Here is an 18,725-nt window from a genome sequence, read left to right as displayed (position 1 = left end):
TGTGATTAGTTCACATAATAATTTTTACTCTATGGAAACATTATTTAGGCGAAATTGAGTGTACATTCGCAGGCCTTACTATACTGTATGGGACTGGTTATTTTCCTCTGAGGACTGCACACTTGTCTCTTGTGTTTAGGTAAAGACACAACTCTTATGATATAGCCTTGCTTTCTCTTTCTCGTTCTCGGACTGAAAGTAAAACTGAGCCAGGATGAACTTGCTGCAGGCTTGAGGTTGAGAAGTCATAGAGGTCACCTCCACTTGCTGAGGAGGCCGAGGTCCGTTGAGGGTGTGCAGGACATGACTCGGGACATTTTATGACATTGTGATTGCATCAGCAGCCTTTTATGCTGTGGTCTGCTGTAATGTGTCGGAACCACAGAGAGGGACAAGAGACTCCAGCCTGGGCTGTCCTCTGGACGGACTCTTTAACGTCAGCATTTGTTAGCACTGCGGCCGAGTTTCCTCCACAACTAAAGGACACAGAGATCCTCTAGACAAAACATCATTTGATACTCCCATTGGTGTTTGTCATTCATCATGATGTTCATGAATGTCGCATATGTATATTCAGCCTGCACCACTTACGCCTTTCTTGCCCTGTCGCTGTGACAACAAGCTTTCCCATTGGGGATCAATAAAGTTTTATTATGTTTCTAGTGAAAACTACTTTTAGTCAGATGTAGGTTTATCTCGTTCCTCCTGCTGCTCTCTTCTCTGTCTTTTTCTGTCTCTCAATGGGTCCCATATGAGGTTAATGTCCTGCTCAAGGTTTCTTGCCGTTAAAAGGTTTGTCTTTGCCACCGTCAACTTTGTGGTTGCTCTGGGGGTTTCAGGCCTGGTTTTCTAAAGCGTCTCGAGACAATTTGTACTATTACTTACGCTATATAAATAAGATTGAATTGAACTGAACTGAAAGCTAATATCTTTTAAAATATTTATATATACACATCATTTTGATTATCCAGTAAGTGTGTCACAATGACTTTTATACAACGTGCATATCTATCTCACAACCTCAAAGCTGATTTTCTGATACTCAGTGATCAATAAATGCTCCGTTAAAATCTGTCTTGTGTCTGACGAAAAGAAGACGAGCACAAACATTTACTTTGTTAGTATTCATAATAGTTTGTATACACAATGTATAGGAGCACCAATAAAAAAACATATTTTTTTTGTCCAAACCTTTTTTTCCAACATTTTTTAAAAAGCCACGGATTTCGTTTTTTTTTCTTCTTCTTCTTCTTCTTCTTCTCTACAGAAAGCAAAGAAAGCTCTGTACAAGAACAAGCAACAACAGAATTCCTCATCACGAGCTGCCGAGCGAACGGCTCGGCTGCTCGATTCATATCATCTCTGAAGCAAAACAAAAAATACAAAATAAAAATTATAAACATAAAAATAAAAATAAAACAAGACCAGCTGCCTGCTGCTTACCTAGGACACTACGTTACACAAACAGCTTTTGATATTTAAAACACAAGATATGTAAGAAATGTACTTTCCAAAAATTGTGAAAAAGTGCAATACAGGTTCAACTGTTTACAACTGAATAGATTATTTCCCAAAATGGAGTCCGGTCCTTTTTCCTCCCCCCTTCGTTTTTAATCACTCCCCTCCCTCCCGACACTAACTTGTTCCTTGTTTGAATCCATAGTTAAAATCTCTTACAGTTATATTGACATTCATGACGATGTACATTTATGAGAAACATGGTATTCACAAAAGTAGAGCAAATTACTATGATTGCAAATGACAAATTTCTTTGGGTAAGAGGGTGATGAAAAACTAGTTTCTCAGATGAACTTTTTTTTTTTTGTTTTTTTTTTCTTTTTACACTGGATCTGTGTAGAACAAGTTTCTTTTTTTTTCTTCATACAAAACCTACCATGTTGTTTTTAAAAAATAAAATAAAATAATAATAATAATCTGGGAGTCCCCTTCAAAAGGCCAACATCTTTGCATCTGATTTGTAAAAGAACCACGGCGTGGCGGCGGATGATGGAGAACAGCAGGAAAGTACAGCAAACACACTCCGCTGTGGGTGGGTGGGTGTTTAGAGGGGGGTTTAAGCCCACGTGGTCGAGCAGTACAGATGTCTGAAACCAAATATTGGTTTTTGGAAACAACACACACATTCGATCGAACTTTTCGTATAAAAGATAACTCGTCTGTTGTGGTTGATTAGATTTTCTTTTTTTTGTTCTTTTTTTTTTGTTTTTTTAAGGAGAGGTGGGGGTCAGCGCCCTGAGTCCAAGGTACCCCCGACCTGTGAGGAGATACTGACAAGTCCCACAGAACGATGTAGAACGAAGCTGCCACGGAAACGAGTGACAGCACGAGCCGGAGAGCCGAGGTCGCCTCGACTGTCCAACATACAAACACGTTGGTAAGGCTTTTAAAACGGAGCTCCCACAACAAACGGAGGACTGAAAAGACATTTTAATGTACAAACAGGAGGAGGGGATTGGGGGGGAGGGGGGGTGACACAATGCCAGAGAAGAACGTACTGTAGAAACACTCCTCTCCCTTGTTGATATGAAAACTGAGCTTCGGGACTCATTCGTATAGTCCCGTTTTCATCCCAAATAATCACAATGAAACAATGGGAAACACCAAAACAATGAGGCAGTTCTTTAAAAAATAACACAACATATGTACATGTTTATAAGGATATGTGTGTAAAAAAATAATACAATAACATAGAAAATAATAAAAAGTCATGGCACAATATATGACACAAGGGGGTAAAAGCAGAAAAAAAATAAAAGGCTAATGTAGGCTTGTAAAGGGGGGCTGATATCCAATGTTCACTTCACTGAAACAGCCCAATAGATATACAAAATGCACAAAGAAAACACTAATCAAACAAACACTGTGTGTAGACTGTGCCGCGCGAGCACCAAACATCAAAACCAGCATATTTTTTGGACTTCCTCCTTTTGACTTTGACACTGAATCAACCGTCTTGGGCGAGCGTTCGCCACCAAAAAAAAAAAACAACATAAAATAAAAACCTACCGTGCGGATTTTTGCTGAGGAAAAAATTCACAATCTTCCGGCTGAAAGCAACCAATGTTTAAAAAGTTCATCGTCTCTGAGAATGATTCTTCATATAAAGATGAAGCGTCTCACTTTTCTTCCCTCTCATGGCAATCTCCTTCCTGAGACTGAGCAAGGTAAGCCGAAAAAAAGTTCCTAAAGTTTCAGTCTGGAGGTTTTCGTTTGCTTTCGTTTTGTTTTGTTTTGTTTTTTTCTCTGCAGGGGGACGTGAGAGTTTCATTGGGGCACAAGAAGCCATTTTTGTGTCCACCAGCCTCTGGCTCCGAAAAGGTTTGACTTTCGAGTGTGTGTCTTTCTGTATGTGTGTCTGTGTGTGTATTTGCGTGTGTGTGGGGAACCGAGAACGTGTGTCTGTGTGTGTGTTGCTGCGCTCATGGCGCTGTGGTGATGGCGTTCAGGTCCTTCATCAGGCCCTCGAGGTGGGCCATCTCCTCGGTCAGCTCGTCGGGCTCGTAGCTCTGAGGGAGAGGAACAGGGTTACTGCGAGGGGCGGGAGAGGGGCAGGGGGGGAGGGAGGCAAGCACCTGGAAGGAGGGAAGGAAGAGAGAAGAGGAAAGGAGAGGAGGAGAGGGTCAGTCAGGGATTTTTCACAGGGGGTAGGAGGGGGGGGTCGTATGGGTGGGGTGAGGCGAGCTGGAGGGGAGGGGGGAGTGTCAATGGGACTGAAGCGTCAATAAATAAATGGCAAAAAACAGAAAGAGGCAGCAGACGAGAGCCAAACATGGAGAACCAAAGAGAAGCCGACATCAACGGGTTTTCAACGGCCAATCACGGAGAAAAGATTAAATGGTAAAAATAAAATCATTCCAGGTATGGGGTTTTTATTAAGATCGGTTGTTAAAAGTTATATGAGATGATCAAAACGCAGCCGACACAAGGCAACAAATAAATAAATGGTGAGTTGGAAAGAATAAAAGGAGAGAAAGAACAAACACAAAATGTGGTTAAAACCGATGTCCAGTTGAAAATAATCTTATAATCCAGTGCCCAAATAAAAACTGACATGGATTTGGAAGGAATGTGTGACAGATATATATAAATATATATATTAAAAACAAGACAGAATAAATATAAAATATTCACCACCAGTAGGCCTGGTAATAATAACAGGCTGCAGTGCTACAAGCAGCTAGTGGAGGGGTGGGGGGGCTATACTCACGCTGTCTACATCTTCCAGCATCTTGCTCGTCTCTGGCACGTCGGGGGCGTTGGGCACAGTGACTATCATCGGTGTTCGTGTCCTTCCTAGTGTTCCAATGGAGGCTGTTTTCACAATGTGGGGGTGAGTGGGAGGCCCTGGGTGAGGACAAGTCACACAAACACACAACTGTCAGCGAAGGCAACACATGAAATGAAATCAAATGTGGCTAGATACAAAAGAGTTTGTGTTAAGGCCTCTAGTGGCTTTACTTCAGCAAATTCTTGATTAATTGGATATTGAACAGTTTCAGTCTTAAAAGGCTTCCTGCTCACAGAGAGAGAATTTAACTCTAATTTCCCTGATTCCGATCTGATTTCAGCTCAAGTGCGTGCGTTTGACGCAAGGGCTCACCGCTCTGAGCGAGGAGGGGGGTGCTCGGCAGCGCGGGCGACTCGAATGACGGATGGCTGGAGGCTGGGATTGCAGGTACGGCGAAGCTCTTGAGCGGGTGGGCGTGGGCGTGCGGGTGGGCCGAGCGGTGTGGGGGCAGGTTGCTGGAGTAGCTGGGCTCCTCCTCCGTGGTGGTGGAGCCGTGGTAGCTGCCCTCAGGGTCGGCCAGGATCTCCGAGGGGCAGGAGGCCTGAGAGGAGGCGGTGGCTGGAGGGAGGGGCTCTGAGCTGGGGGTGTTCCTCACGGACTCTGGAGAGGAGGCAGAGGGGGAGGATGAAGAGCTTCACTGTGTTTACACATACAGGAAGTAGTGATAGTACTTCTAATATAATGGACTGTACTGTGGATAAATGAATTCATCTTTCTGATAAAGGAAACCCTTTGAATAAACAAGATAAGTTTTCTTTGTCCTTTGTGATAGATAGCTCAACATGATATGATATGAGCTTTTCTATGATATGCACGTGTACCGTATATTCTCAGTGTTACGTATTCTCATTCCCATGTAGAGTATGGTGTTTGCATTTGAAATTATCCTTTTGTTTTTCCCAACAACCCTGTATACATGCTCATTACAGGATCCAGGTTTCACCAGCAGAAAAGTAAACCTAGATACAGTGACTCCGTCCCACGGTATATTTTGGACGAGTCCAGGTAACATTTCCAGGTTTAGGGCGCAGGTGAATATGCTAATATCACCAAAGACTTAAAGGGGAACGACTGTTTTTTACAGCCTGGACCTTATTTCGGGCATAAAACACGATCATTTACACACCCATATAACTTTTGTGTAATTTGTAGTCCTTTGGGAGATAATTACATCCACATATATCCGTATAGTGGGAGTGACCGGGGCACCGAAACGCAGCCTCTAAATAGCGCATTATCTACCGTGAAACTCGTTCATTACACCAAGATTTTGTTATCGTACGCTAGTGCTATTCCCCATTGAGTCCGGAGTTACCTGTTATCATCATCTGGGGTCTGTAGATTGACCTACAGACCCCAGATGACTGCAGTCACCCTCCAGTGACTGCAACGTGATGTCAGTGACTCGTGAATGAATAAGAAAATGACGGATCAGTGAGTGAGCATGACCAGGCTAAGACTGCCTTGCCCTCCTCTGTACTTCTCCTGCTGTCCACCAGGTGGCAGTGTCTCACCTGTGGAGTCCACCCTGTCTAGATGGGAGATGGGGGTGGCGCAGGCGTGCGGGCGTGGGTGCCCGCTGCCCTGGTGGTAGAGATAGCTGCGTGTTGGCGACGCCAGGCTTCCCATGTGATAATGGTGGTGATGGTTATCGAGGGAATGGATGGGGTGAGCACTAATCACAGCTGTGGATGGAAATGGACATGGATACACAAACATAGACAAACAGGACGAGGTGTTTAACCGGCCGTAATAATGATGAATGATGTGGAAGTATAGCTAGTGAGATACACACACATGCAGTTTCCTGTCACTCAGTAACTAAACTCAGGAAGGAAGAAATTCAGAAAACCCACAATTCATAAACATTATATGAGAAGCATGAAATGGAGTTGTCCTTTAAGGTAAATCTGAAACCTGACGATTTGTTTAAATGTCTTTGTTTTCAAGTGTTACTGTAAGAATTTGTAAATCGACTGCTCGCTATGCGGCGCCGAGGACAAGCTCCCTTATTGGTCCAACCACGCATACACACTCACACACACACACACACACACACTTACGCTGAGGAGGCTGTGCGTCAAAAGGCATCATCATTTTAGGCCTCATCCCTCGTCGGCCTGCTAGTGTAGACATGCTGTCCTCTGATTCGTGGCCTAAAAGGTACGGTGGAAACCAGCCAATCAGAAAGAGCTGCTACTCTGGGATTCTCTTTTGGTAAATTGATCCATCTTAATCAATTTGATATCGTTGGGTTTGGATTGTATTTCTAAATGTCAATGTCAAACTCGGTATTCATTTCTTATCAACTAATTCAGTTAGGTGGATTTTATGCAGTCATGGCAGCGTGTGCTTGTAACATTATGACAGGAAATGGGTATTATGTACCATGAAAAGCATGAAATGCATGATAATCACAAAAAAAACAAAAAAACAACAGTAATGACAAGTGTCGATCTTTGAAGCAAAACCACCATCTGAAATTCTCCAGGACTCCTCCAAGCACAGTAGCAAACCTGAGGACATTAGCTCATTTCCCACCTAAAAAAAAACAACTATGTTCTTAGTCAAGCTCTCAAAATGTAGTTTCCTGTCTGGAAGTCAAACCCAAGACGTTTGCTCAGTGTTATTATGCTTGTGAGCTCGGGCGACATTCCACTTTGATCTCTACTCCCAAAACTTCAAATTTTTTAACTCGTCCCCCCCGGGCAAAAACTGACCGCGGTAGGAGTTACGCCTCTGCTGCAGGTGTGGGTTGCTTTCCAGGCCGCTGTCAGCGGGTGTGATGTCCTGGGAGGAGCGGGGAATTGGCGTTTCAGTCATCACCGGGTTGGTCTCCGGCGACTTGTCTATCGGCTTGAGCTCCAGCCTCTCGTGATGGATCCATAGATCGGGCGGCTTCAGGTCTTTGGAGTTTCCTTTGTATTTGTGGGAGCCATTTGAGGACTTTGAGGCGGCCCGCTTCCTGCAGGAGAGGAGAGTGACACAGAGCTAATGGTGAAACACTGACCTGAATTAAGGAGACGGTGGCAAAGTGGCCAAAGTACAAAGACGACAACAGGAGGGAGCTGGTTGTAGATAAATAAAACAGAGACAGGACAAACGGCTACTGAGCTTCTTACTTTTTCTGGTGGGACGTGGTGCGGCGTGTGCACAGGAAGGCGCCCACCACCACCACTATGATGATGAAGGCTCCCACGCAGACAATGATGACAATGAACAGGATGTGACGCTCGCTGTTTCCGACCTCTGATTTACCTCGAGAGGAGAAAAACTGGATTAGACTTTACACATTTATGACACACTGGGTAAAGACACCAAGGCATTAACAGGAGAGCATGCTGCATCATAATACTGTGGACCCAAAAAGTCAGTCAGTCAAAGTAAAGACATATTTTAATTTACTGTAAAGTCCAACTTTCGAACTGACACATTCGTGGTTCTATGATTTTTTGTTCGTTTGAATCCATCATGATTTATTCACATTTATTCCGCCAGGTTTCACAGACCCTTAAGATGCTCTTAGCCACCTACAAGTGATTACTCATTAGTCCACAATCATTTCGAAGAGCTTCTTCAGCTGCAACGCTTGTAGAAAACTTAACATGGCTTTTTAAGATAATCTCAGCCTTACAATGCTCGTGGGGGAAATAAGGGGCCCTGATCCTGACTGCTGTAGTTGTAGTGCCTGACTAATCAGCATGACAGCTGAGCAGGACTATCAAAGAAGGTGAGAGGGATTAATATCTTACCAAGTGGCAATCCAGGGTCCGAGTCAGGGTTGCTTGGAGGTCCTGGCTTTACTGGAAGATTTGAGGCTGATTCAAAAAGGAAAAAGATTGTTATTTTAGAAGACTCTTCTACCATCACGCTTATGCTTCTGTCAGACCTTTCATGAGATGACTTCACAATCGCGAAATGTGTACAAGCACAAACAAATTTTGCCACTCATGCAGCCCGAGTTGTCAACAGCCCAGAAGATGGAAATCCTCAAGACACAGAGATGCATGATGTGCAGACAGCAGTGATAAAGTGTGGAGAGGGGGTTTACCTTGGTCATTAGCCATTTTGTCAGAGGACTCAGCTTAACAGGCCAAAGGAGAGCAGGGAGGGAGAGACAATAAAAAAAGCAAAAAACTGGTTAGCGGAAAAGAGCAGCAAGGGAGACGGAGAATAAAGCGAGAGATGGGGAGTGTGAGGAGGAGGAGGAGGAGGAGCAAGAGGAGAGGGGCAAATATAGAAGACGGAAATATAGTGAGAAAAACAAACAGCTGCCGAACAGAGTGTGTGCTATAGATACAGCCAAGCTGATATTAAGAGCAAAGCATCTACAGACAAAATATAAGATTCCAGGACCGAAAGAGGAAGCAGGCCTTCGTTAGTCGTATGTACCACCACCAAACTGAACCCAAATGTAAACTGTCAGAACAAAGCTCTGGTAGACATTGGCAGACTAAAATCTATACCTGTGTTATAATAGCACAAGGTATTACACTGATCAGGCATAACATTATGACCATGATCATGTTTTTTCGAGTTCCTAAACCGTTTTTTGTGTGTGTTCCTGTGTCAGGCTGCATCCTGCTGGGGATGGCTGCTGCCATCAAGGAGTGTCATTGCTATGGGGTAGGGGTGCCTGGTCTGGTCTGGGTGGGTGGTACATGTCTAAGTAACATCCACATGAAGGCCAGGTCCAAAGGTTTCCCAGCAGAACATTGATTTGTCACAAGATGGTCAATGTTATTCACTTATCCTGTCAGTGGTTTTAATGTTATGGCTGACGGTGTATGATAACAGCAGGTCACTTACACATCCACCAACTGTTCTCGAACAGATACTTTGCAATTTTTTTCTTTCAAAATAAACTGGCAAACTCCAACATGCCATTTCCTCCACTGGTCTGAAGCCCGTTGCAGAAACTTACTCTTCGGCGTGCGGAAATGTACGGCCTCGGACATGGGGCCCATGCCCTTGGAGTTTCTGGCCTGGATCTTGAAGTAGTAGGTGGTGTCTAGCGTCAGGTCCTGGATCTGATGTGTCAGACGATTCCCCACCACGGGTTCGATCACCCAGTCGTGGACCTCGGCGTTTACGTCTGTGCTGTAGTAGATGATGTAACCTAGGCAAGGAGACAAATTGTTTATGATTGTGCAGCTTTAATTCAGAGAAACACAAGATCGGCAACAATATTTTGCCTGCAATTGGACTCCGAGTCAGACTGCACTACTTTTTTAAGGTACGGACAGACCAAACCAACATCAGAGAACTATCCGCTATGAAGATGCCTGAGACATCGCCTGTGGCTGGACCAAGAAGTTGCACTTGTTAAGACTAGTCAGTGGCCAGGTGGGCCATAGACCTGTGAGAGCTACAGTATCAGTTGGAAAGCCTCTCTTGAATCATGCTGATCAGCTGGTCTGCAGTTTATTCACTCTAGATGATCACGTCACTGTGTACAACAGGAAAAGCTTCCAGGTGCCATTTTTTTTTTTTTTACTTTCCTCACATCTATTTTTCTTCTCGTGCTCTGGTTCTCTAAGACGAACAGCCAATCAGAGAAAACTCTCAGACCGACTTGTTCTGCATCTCATCAATTAAACATGCTGAACTGGTTGCCGTCAGGGGTCTGGAAAACAGCTCACCATTGGCTTAACACAAATATGTAAATGTGCACTGCAGTGATCTGATGGGTACGGAGGTTCCTCTCTGACCAGCATTACTAAAAAAGTTGAAAAAAGTCTATTGCCTTTGGGTATTTGCAAACATATTCTTCAAGGATTCACTGCAGAGCCGCTACAAAAAGATTCAAATGATCTAAATTAAGAAAACAAGTCAGAAATCTGACTCACGAGGCCACAAGAAGAGCACGCCAGAAGAGAGACTTTGAGACTCACCCGTGATTTTTCCATTGGCCTCAGAGGGAGGCTGCCAGTTGACAATTATGGTGCGAGGTTTGTTCTCTTTGCTCACCACAGTCACGTCTTTCGGGGAGGAGCTGGGAACTGTGACGGGGATTGAGACAGGACATTTGTTGTGTTCACAGAGAGGTGGGACACGAGGTCAAGGTGGTGCATGTTTTATGTTGCTGGACTTGGTGTGTGCCTCGGATATGTGTGAAGTTAGATTTCTGTGTTGAAAGTTTTCCTAGTGCTTCAAAAGGGCATAGTTTATTATGTGTATGTGCCAGTATATAATAAGCTGTCTTTACACAGTACATTTGTTTGTGTGTGCGTGTGTTTATGACCTTGCAGATACCATCCATTTACTCACATGAGAGGCAAACTCCTGGCTGGGCTGAGATAAATACTGACTTTTTAGAAAACAGTTCCACGTCTTCTTATAAGTCAAATAAATCTTTAAAATTACTTCTAACGTCAGGTTAATCTTGAAGCATCTTTCAGCTCAAAAATGCCACTTTAAAATTAAGTGTGCAGCCGCGTTAAACAAACACGCAGGGGATAGTACACGCTCAATGCAGGATAGGAGACGAAAACAGCTACACGTCGGCGCGGTGACACCGTGAGTAATTTTAACACGGATATATAGTCAATTCATTTGTTTGGATCCAGCTGACTCAGGTGTGGGGAACAGCAATCTTTTATTGTCATCTCACAGATACTGTGCCAATTCATAAGGTAACAAGAACTTGTGCCCGCCCAAGTTTAAAGTAATGAGTCGGGAAAGAATCAATAAGCCACACAAAACGCATTTTGTTCTACTAGTCAGAGCCCGTAAAAGAGTCAGGTCTTGGTTGGTTTGTGGCTCTATTGCTCCTCAGGCTGAGACACCTGGCCGTGGGTCTGCAAATCAAGAAAGAAATGTGAACAAATAGTTTGTTTTAACACGAAATTTATTGTTATTATTATTATTATTATTATTATTATCTGATTGCGTATTTTGCATTGAAGCGTGGTTAGTCTGACTTACTGAACAGCGGGGCAGAGCTAAAATTAACATCTGCAGTCACCAAATTTGCGGCTGGTTTACCCAATTTGACTTAGTTAATGAGAGATCTATTAATAAATACCTGTCTTATTAACTGGCTCATATTATACTGTGCAGGGACAGCCTCAATTTTCTCCGGTGTGTCCCCTCCTTCCATTAGGGCTGCAAAAAGTCAAATGTTACTCTCAGCCAGCCAGGGGCTCATCGCCCTGCATGCGTTGTCGTTTGCGTCTTTGTGATTATGTACCAAGGGGTGTGTGTTGATGCACAATTATTATGTGTCTGCATGCGTGATAGTAGTGCTCCTACTGGTCTCAAAGGTGGTGCCCTGGGCTGTCATGCTCCACGTGCTGGTGCGGCGGCCCTTGGTCACCATGACGGAGAACTCGTACAGCGTGTTGGGCTTCAGGCCCGTCACCATGTGGCTCAGGCTGGTCGTGTTGGCCATCTGGGGAGAGGCGGGCGAACACGGAAAACAAGAGTCATCACTTTGCACGATGGAAGAATCAACAAATGCTCCAGGGAGATGAAAGTATTTTGTCGACCACTTCCTAATGAATTCCTAATAACTTCCTTTTATTTAATTGGTCTAATGATTATTAATACATTAATATTTTAGTATAAATTGTGAGAAAAAAATGTATTTGTTTATTTAAAAGAAGGAAATACAGGGGTACAATGACAACTGCAGAAGCAACGTCCAATATTCATGTCCTATGCATACAGTACAGGTTTGTAGCCACGAAATAGTTTTTAATACTGGTCCTTTGATGGCTGTAATCATAGACCGTATAAAGATTGACGTACAAACAGCTCCTCTAAAGTGAAGCCAAAGCAACTAGAGCTCCCCCTGGTGACTGGATGCAGTATAGGTCATAAGCTCCTCCCCCTCCATGTTAGTGGATGGGACTTGGGCTGAACCAAAACACTAAAATACACATCAAATACATGTTTTTTTCAAGGGTAGTTTCAGTCATTTTAGGTAGTTAATATAATAGTGATGCATACGCAATTGTCCATTTTTCTAATTTGTTTTAGGTAGTACAAGTTGCCATGCCAACCGCTCCATGAAGCGGCCCCATAGGACCTTAAGAGTTGGAGAAAAAAAGTAAGTACAGTGTATAATCCAACATTTCTTTGTAATTAGTGGAGGTAGAGCAGAGCGCAGCATTAATTAATTGAAAGCGCGAGTGAGTCTGGTGGTCATCGATAATGTGGCTCCAATCTCAGACCGCCCTGCGCAGACTCTGACTTTGAACTCACAAGATGGCACCTATATCCCAGGGAAAATAGCGTCAGTTTGGCCAATGCAAGGAAATGGGGACGCATTGTCCATATTTATATACAGTCTATGGGTATAACAACAATATAAATGGCAGCACTCTGCAACAAACAAATAATAGAAAACCAGTTTAAAGCTTTCTTAACGTGAGCTTATACATGTAAGTAATGACTCCTGTTATGGTTGCCAGACTTAAACCGGGACTTCGTTGTTGCAGAAAACATTTTAAGATCTGCTTTAAACCGGCAGGGAGTGAGTTCCAAGGAGTCGGGCCTTTAATTGAAAATGCAGTTTGTGAAGAGGAAGCCTTGCAGCGTCTCATTCTGCAGTTTCCTTCTGATGTATTTTGTGTTTTAACGGCGGCGCGCTGAAGTCTAGTAATGAAAGCATTAAAATCGGCAGACTCATACGGTGGAGACATTTAAATTTAAGTGCCAAGGTTGGAGTATTTAATGAAATTGTCGAAACTGAGTGAATTATGTATGTTTTTAATTTAACAACGACGGCTTTGATCGCCACCCACCGATACCCATCGGAATTTCCTTAAGCCTTATAATGTGGTATTAAAATATCTTGTTTTGTCTGATAACACTGTGAAACCTAAGGATTAGTGGTTCTCTCACATTAATGAGATGTTAGAGAAGGCCTAATTGTAAAAAAAAAGTGCAACAACATCCTCTAATTGTAGATGAATATAATAATCATGTGAGTTTCAGGTGGGCACCGACAACAGATATAATAAAAACGTCTCCACCAGTCATTCAGAAGAGAAGAAGCTACTTACAGAGATTGTTTTATTTTTAGCTAGGGGTACCAAACAGACTGTGTACGGCGCCTGAGCAAGAATATAGCAGCCATCACACATAAGCACTAAAACTGAGAAGAGACAAGTACCACATCAACACATTAAAACCCTGAGTTATGTAACCATCTTAAAAAAAAAGAAGAAAAAAAGCTTTAGCTCAGTGAGAGTTGAAGCCGCAGTGAGTCAGTTTCGCCGCCGTCCCATCTATAAACGTTGCGTGCTATGACAAAAGTGCAGTTCTCCGTTGGGGGCTGTCACGCAGAGGTCAGTGGGATAGAGGAAGAAAACACTCTCTTCTTTGGAAACAGTTTGAGAGCGGTCGTGCCTTCAATAATGTAACAAGCCTGTCTGGCCAGACTCGCTCTGAGAGAGGCATTAAGGCGTCGCTGCTGGTTATACCCCTCCAGTATAGCCGTGCTTACATAAATACAACAAGAGCTGCTCTAATAGACTTGTTAATATATTGGATTTCGTTAATGGGACAGAAACATAATGAGCGTGTGCGACTCTTTAATTACTGTCACAGCGCGAGAATCAACCCAATTTGAGAATCCACTCATGGCAGCTGGCTGAGCAGTGTTCACCACGTAGTTGTGGATTTTCTTTGCATTAATGAATTTGTTGCAAAACGGCACAATGACGTACTGCCTCTCTCTCCTATTTTACTGTACTCTAAGTAACAACAAACCGTAAATCTCCACAGACAAATGACAGGCTTGCGCTTCAAGGCCGACGACTGGCAAAGAGCCGGGGCGGCTGCATCTCTACAAGACGCGACCGCTGAGAATGCGCCGTCAGATCTACGCCCTCTCAGTTTGTTTTGTCCTTGTTGAATAATTTATCAGTGAACTCGGGCCTTTATCGGAGCTCTGCTCGGTCACAGGTCTGCACACATGCATGAAGCCAAGAGCACGCATGCATGCGCATCCACTGCACTACATTGTCTGGAGATGAGTAATCCTCATGAGTGAGCTGCAGATCAGGAATCAGAGGATGAATCTCAAGATGAATCAAATATTTAAATCACTCATTAAGTAATGACCTTTCTCGGAACTATATTAAACACCCAATCAGCAGAAATTAAACAACTATAGCGCATTCTTATTATCGTGTCATTTAGGAAGTTCATTCATTAATTCATCTTCTGTAACCGCTTAGTCCTGTTAAGGGTCGTGGGGTCTGCTGGAGCCTATCCCAGCTGTCATCGTGGCGAGAGGCGGGGTACACCCTGGACAGGTCACACAGAGACAGGCAACCATTCACACTCACATTCACACCTACGGCCAATTTAGAATCACCAATTAATCTAATGAGCATGTCTTTGGATGGTGGGAGGAAGCCGGAGTACCTGGAGAGAACCCACGCAGACACAGGGAGAACATGTAAACTCCACACAGAAAGGCCCAGTCGGCCCATGGATTCGAACACAGGACCTTCTCATTTAGGAAGTCAAATGTTTTAACTTCAAATGTAAAGGATTTACGACTTCTACTGTTCTATATTGTTGCAAACTGTAATTTGTATTAAACTCAATTTTTGACATTCATAGTCCCCCCCATTGTTAAGCGACCTTGGGTACTATGAAAGGCGCTATATAAGTCCAAGCTATTATTATTATTATTATTTATATATATTTTTTTATGTGCATTTGTCTAAATCTGCTTTATTTTAACTTTATCGATTACCTGATCAATCCAAAATAGCTGTGTGCTGTTTGTTTGCTTTAGGGCCGATACATGAGGGATTCACAGGAAACGATGCATGCAGGTAATAATTTATTTAGTGTCCGGACTGTGTTTGGTTTTTATATATATATTTTTTTATATTTTATAATGCAGTTAATTCTCCAAACAGAATGTGTGTTACTAGAAAAGCCCACAGCAGCTGCAGGCAACAACTGAATCACCGCGATAACCACAGGCCGTTGACCTATCAACAAATGCAACGATCTTCTGAGAGTGAATCACTTCCTGACATCACAGCGAGGTAACAGACGGTATTTGTGTCCCCTTCTAATCTTTGTCTTGCGAACGACGCGATCAGATCACAACTGATCTTGGCGAGACAAATACACCCGCTGCCCTTTTTGTTGTGTTTAGATTATTGTAACCAAAGATAACACAGAGCTGGTAAAAAAAAATATATAAAAAGAATATATTGTTGATACTCAATCCTGACAACTGTCACTAACTCCGTAAAATAATGTCTGGAGGAAGCCAGCGTGTTACACCATTCATTAAAACATAAGAGTGCAGAGCATTCATTTCTCTTCACAGTGCTTCACAGGGTGAATGAAAATAGATTATTACTCGGGCAGAAATAGACACATTATGCTGCCCCTGAGCTGCGGTGGGAATACTTTGTTGTATACCCTCGTATGACATTTCTTTTTATTTTCAGCACATCAATACATCTCTCTGGTAAGTGAAGGCCTGAAGGGATGATGCACCCCCCCCCCCCCCCAGACTAAAATACACACAGAAATCGTACTGTATTAAATAAAGCCGTTTATATCACTATAGTTTGATGTGAGTTCTTGAGTGTATTTCACAGCAAAGAGTGTAAAAGTTTAAATCCAAACATATTTATAAAGCTTCCCGAATAAAAGAAAAAACAATCTCTCACCTTGACTTTGGTGTTGGCAGGGATGTTGGTCTTCCATCGCACCGTGTAGTAGCGGTTATCTGTGATCTTTTGGTTCTTGGGCAGTGAGTTGTCGGCCCAGGTCACCTTGATGGTGTCGTGGCTCAGCACAGAGGCCTGAACACCCACAGGAGGCATCATGGGAGAAGGGTCTGGTACTGGGGTGTATGGAGCATGGAAGAGTTCGTACAGATCAACATCGGGGTCTATGGGGTCTGCACGTCAGGCAGTATAACCGCATGCATGCACACCAATTAAAATGACCAAAATTAAAACATAACGACAAGCATGGCGTGGTGGACCAGACAGTGGGCGTAGGAAAAAAACAAAAACGAGATGCAGGGAGGGACGAAGGGGAAAATAAGGTTAATGTGTTAATAATAATGGAGGACAGCAACAAGGGTACGAGGAGGAAAAATGTAAGAGCAAGGAAGGGATTGGGAGGGTGAAAAGAAAGAGAGAGAAGATTCTATTAGAAAAACAGACACTGACCTCTATAATAAGACGTATCTACAGACTTGGTTGCTAAACAGAAGCTACAGTACAATGCAAAGTGTTTTATCAATAGTTACTGTGGCACTACAGGAAGAGAGGAGGAGACACTCTATTCATCAGAGAAGATTACAGCAAATGGAAAACTAGAGTGAAGGCAGGTACCCACAATCCTACAGCCAACATCTCATTTACATATTAATGCGTTGACCCAATATTGTTGAAAGAGAAGGGAAAAAACGGCAAATGCATTTACAAATGTTTACATCGTGGAGCTTTTTCACGACAACTCAATGTAAAGCGGGAGAACGCACAAAGGCGCCCTTGGATATTTCCGTCTTTGCGGGGTGGATGTCGACAAGGCACATTATGTCCTTGAGAACTGCAGGAAGAAGAAAATTGAGGCTTTAAGTGTGGAGCTCGCCGGCGTAGAAGAGCGGCGGGTCATAAACAAGTGGTGGACGTGGCTGGATGTGTGCGCGTCGTTGCGACTTAAAAAGCAGGCGGTGAAAGGCAGAGCTCGGTCTTTGTGACTAATGACTAAAATGAATCACTCCTGTACTGACGCTATGATTGTAATAATCCTCTAACAGATATACAGAAATGAAGAATCCGGTTTAGTTTAAAACAGATTTACAGCTGTTCTCTTTTAACCTAACGTTTATTACTCTGCGTGTTTGTGAACTACTTTATGCATTTTTAAATTTAATTCCTGTGCTGTATGAAATTACAGTAAAGCGCGCAATTCTTCTTGCATGTGTCCCTTTTTAGAGTCTCTTAAACCACCCCAGTGACCGGCCGCTCTAGCTTACAAGAACAAAACTGCAAATCTCTCCCCTTTAAAGGGAGCATGCCTACCGACACAGGAAGGAATTATGGTGAACCATATCCATAGAATATGCAGTAGTATTCATTTTTTTAGAATCATAAAGCCTTTACACTGATATGTCGAATCTCCTAGACTCTCCTCGTGAAGAAATAGTAAATAATCAGTGGATTATATGAGACAGGATGCCGACTTAAGATTTAAATATTCATATTGAGGCATGCTGTTTACGTCTGCTAAGATTCTCAGAAGGCAGGTGGACTTGTTTGGGTTTTCTTGAAGACGTCTCATCAGCGGTTTCTTCAGTTCTCAATGAGTGGCGGGGAGCTTAGGTTTTTATTAGGAACCTCTGTGGGATGTATCAGCCACTCACAAGATCTCTCCCCAAAAAAGTTTCACCCCTGTTCAAACCTCGAGTCTGGAGTTAAACTGAACAACTTCCTCTAATTACAGGTGAGTGTTGGGTTGGCACCATTTTGGGATCTAGTGAATTTGGAGGCCAGGTCAACACCTTGTGCTATTCTTCATGTATTTTTGAGTTGTTCCTAAAGCGTCATTGCTATGGGGTGGGGGTGCCTGTGTCTGGTCTAGGTGGGTGGTACATGTCTAAGTAACATCCACACGAATGCCAGGTCCAAAAGTTTACCAGCAGAACGTTGTATTGTCACAAGACGTTATTTATTCCTTTCTTTATTTGCCCCCGGGGAGAAATCAAGTTTTATGAATCTTAATTTCTCCAGTCAGTGGTTATAATGTTATGCCTGATCGGTGTTAATATGTCATTACTCAAAGCATAAATCTATATAAATCAAATAAGAGCAAACTAAATAATTAGAGCTAGTAAAGGGAAAGCTATGTCAGCAGAAATAGTAGAAAAACTTTATATACTTTCATTTTGACAAACTGGGTAAACAATTAAAGAGCCCTCCAAAACTCAGCTCAGGCCTCACTAACTGTGTGGTTTCTTTGCATGCTTTGGCTTTATTGTCTGTTTAGTGACAGTATGTATATGTGCTTGCACGAAGGCCACTTTGTTTGTTTGAGTCACTCGTAAGGTCCCTGCCCATTGCACCCCATAAAGCAGAGTGTTGTGTCTCTGAGGGGCTCCAACAGGAAGCTCCTGGTCAACATATTGAAGGATAAATGCTTCAAGATGGCCTCATGGCTGCCGGTTTCACCGCTCCTGCTTCTGTTCTTGGTTTAGTTGCGACCGATGTTAAGAAAAAAAAAAGGTCAAAACACCTGAGTTTACGCTCCTCCTCGACCACTTGTTGATGCTTTACTCTCCTCCTCGCTCCGTTTGACACCTCTTTGTACACAGCTGCCCTCAGACTGAGCCAGAGAGCATGTGTGCGCATTATGAAGATTCATTCATGTGGTTGTGGAGAGGCTCTGAGGTTTAGGAGTGGCGTGCAAGCCGTGA

The 18,725-nt window shown here is 43.2% G+C and overlaps 1 protein-coding gene across 4 annotated transcripts in view; it reads right to left on the bottom strand.

Moving 5' to 3' along the window:
- Positions 1 to 1,105: 1,105 nt before the first annotated feature.
- The window catches only part of neo1a (neogenin 1a), a 159,805-nt gene continuing 142,185 nt past the window's right edge, over positions 1,106 to 18,725 (bottom strand). For 2 of the 4 annotated variants that reach the window (XM_084541004.1, XM_084541007.1), the window contains exons 17-29: positions 15,967 to 16,199; positions 11,564 to 11,702; positions 10,204 to 10,311; positions 9,234 to 9,428; positions 8,361 to 8,393; positions 8,062 to 8,127; positions 7,432 to 7,567; positions 7,030 to 7,274; positions 6,373 to 6,465; positions 5,824 to 5,994; positions 4,622 to 4,909; positions 4,229 to 4,365; positions 1,106 to 3,593 (exon numbers count right to left, since the gene is read on the bottom strand). In XM_084541004.1, coding sequence (XP_084397130.1) covers positions 3,441 to 3,593; positions 4,229 to 4,365; positions 4,622 to 4,909; positions 5,824 to 5,994; positions 6,373 to 6,465; positions 7,030 to 7,274; positions 7,432 to 7,567; positions 8,062 to 8,127; positions 8,361 to 8,393; positions 9,234 to 9,428; positions 10,204 to 10,311; positions 11,564 to 11,702; positions 15,967 to 16,199 — 1,997 coding nt within the window. In that variant the 3' untranslated portion in view covers positions 1,106 to 3,440. The remainder of the gene's footprint in view (positions 3,594 to 4,228; positions 4,366 to 4,621; positions 4,910 to 5,823; positions 5,995 to 6,372; positions 6,466 to 7,029; positions 7,275 to 7,431; positions 7,568 to 8,061; positions 8,128 to 8,360; positions 8,394 to 9,233; positions 9,429 to 10,203; positions 10,312 to 11,563; positions 11,703 to 15,966; positions 16,200 to 18,725) is intronic. The other 2 variants (XM_084541005.1, XM_084541006.1) reach the window with 2 other exon arrangements.

This window comes from Chelon labrosus (assembly GCF_963514085.1).
Source record: "Chelon labrosus genome assembly, chromosome: 3".
In the NCBI taxonomy this organism is placed as follows: domain Eukaryota; kingdom Metazoa; phylum Chordata; class Actinopteri; order Mugiliformes; family Mugilidae; genus Chelon; species Chelon labrosus.
The sequence above is the reverse complement of the archived record's forward strand: the minus strand, read 5'-3'. Positions and strand labels throughout refer to the sequence as shown.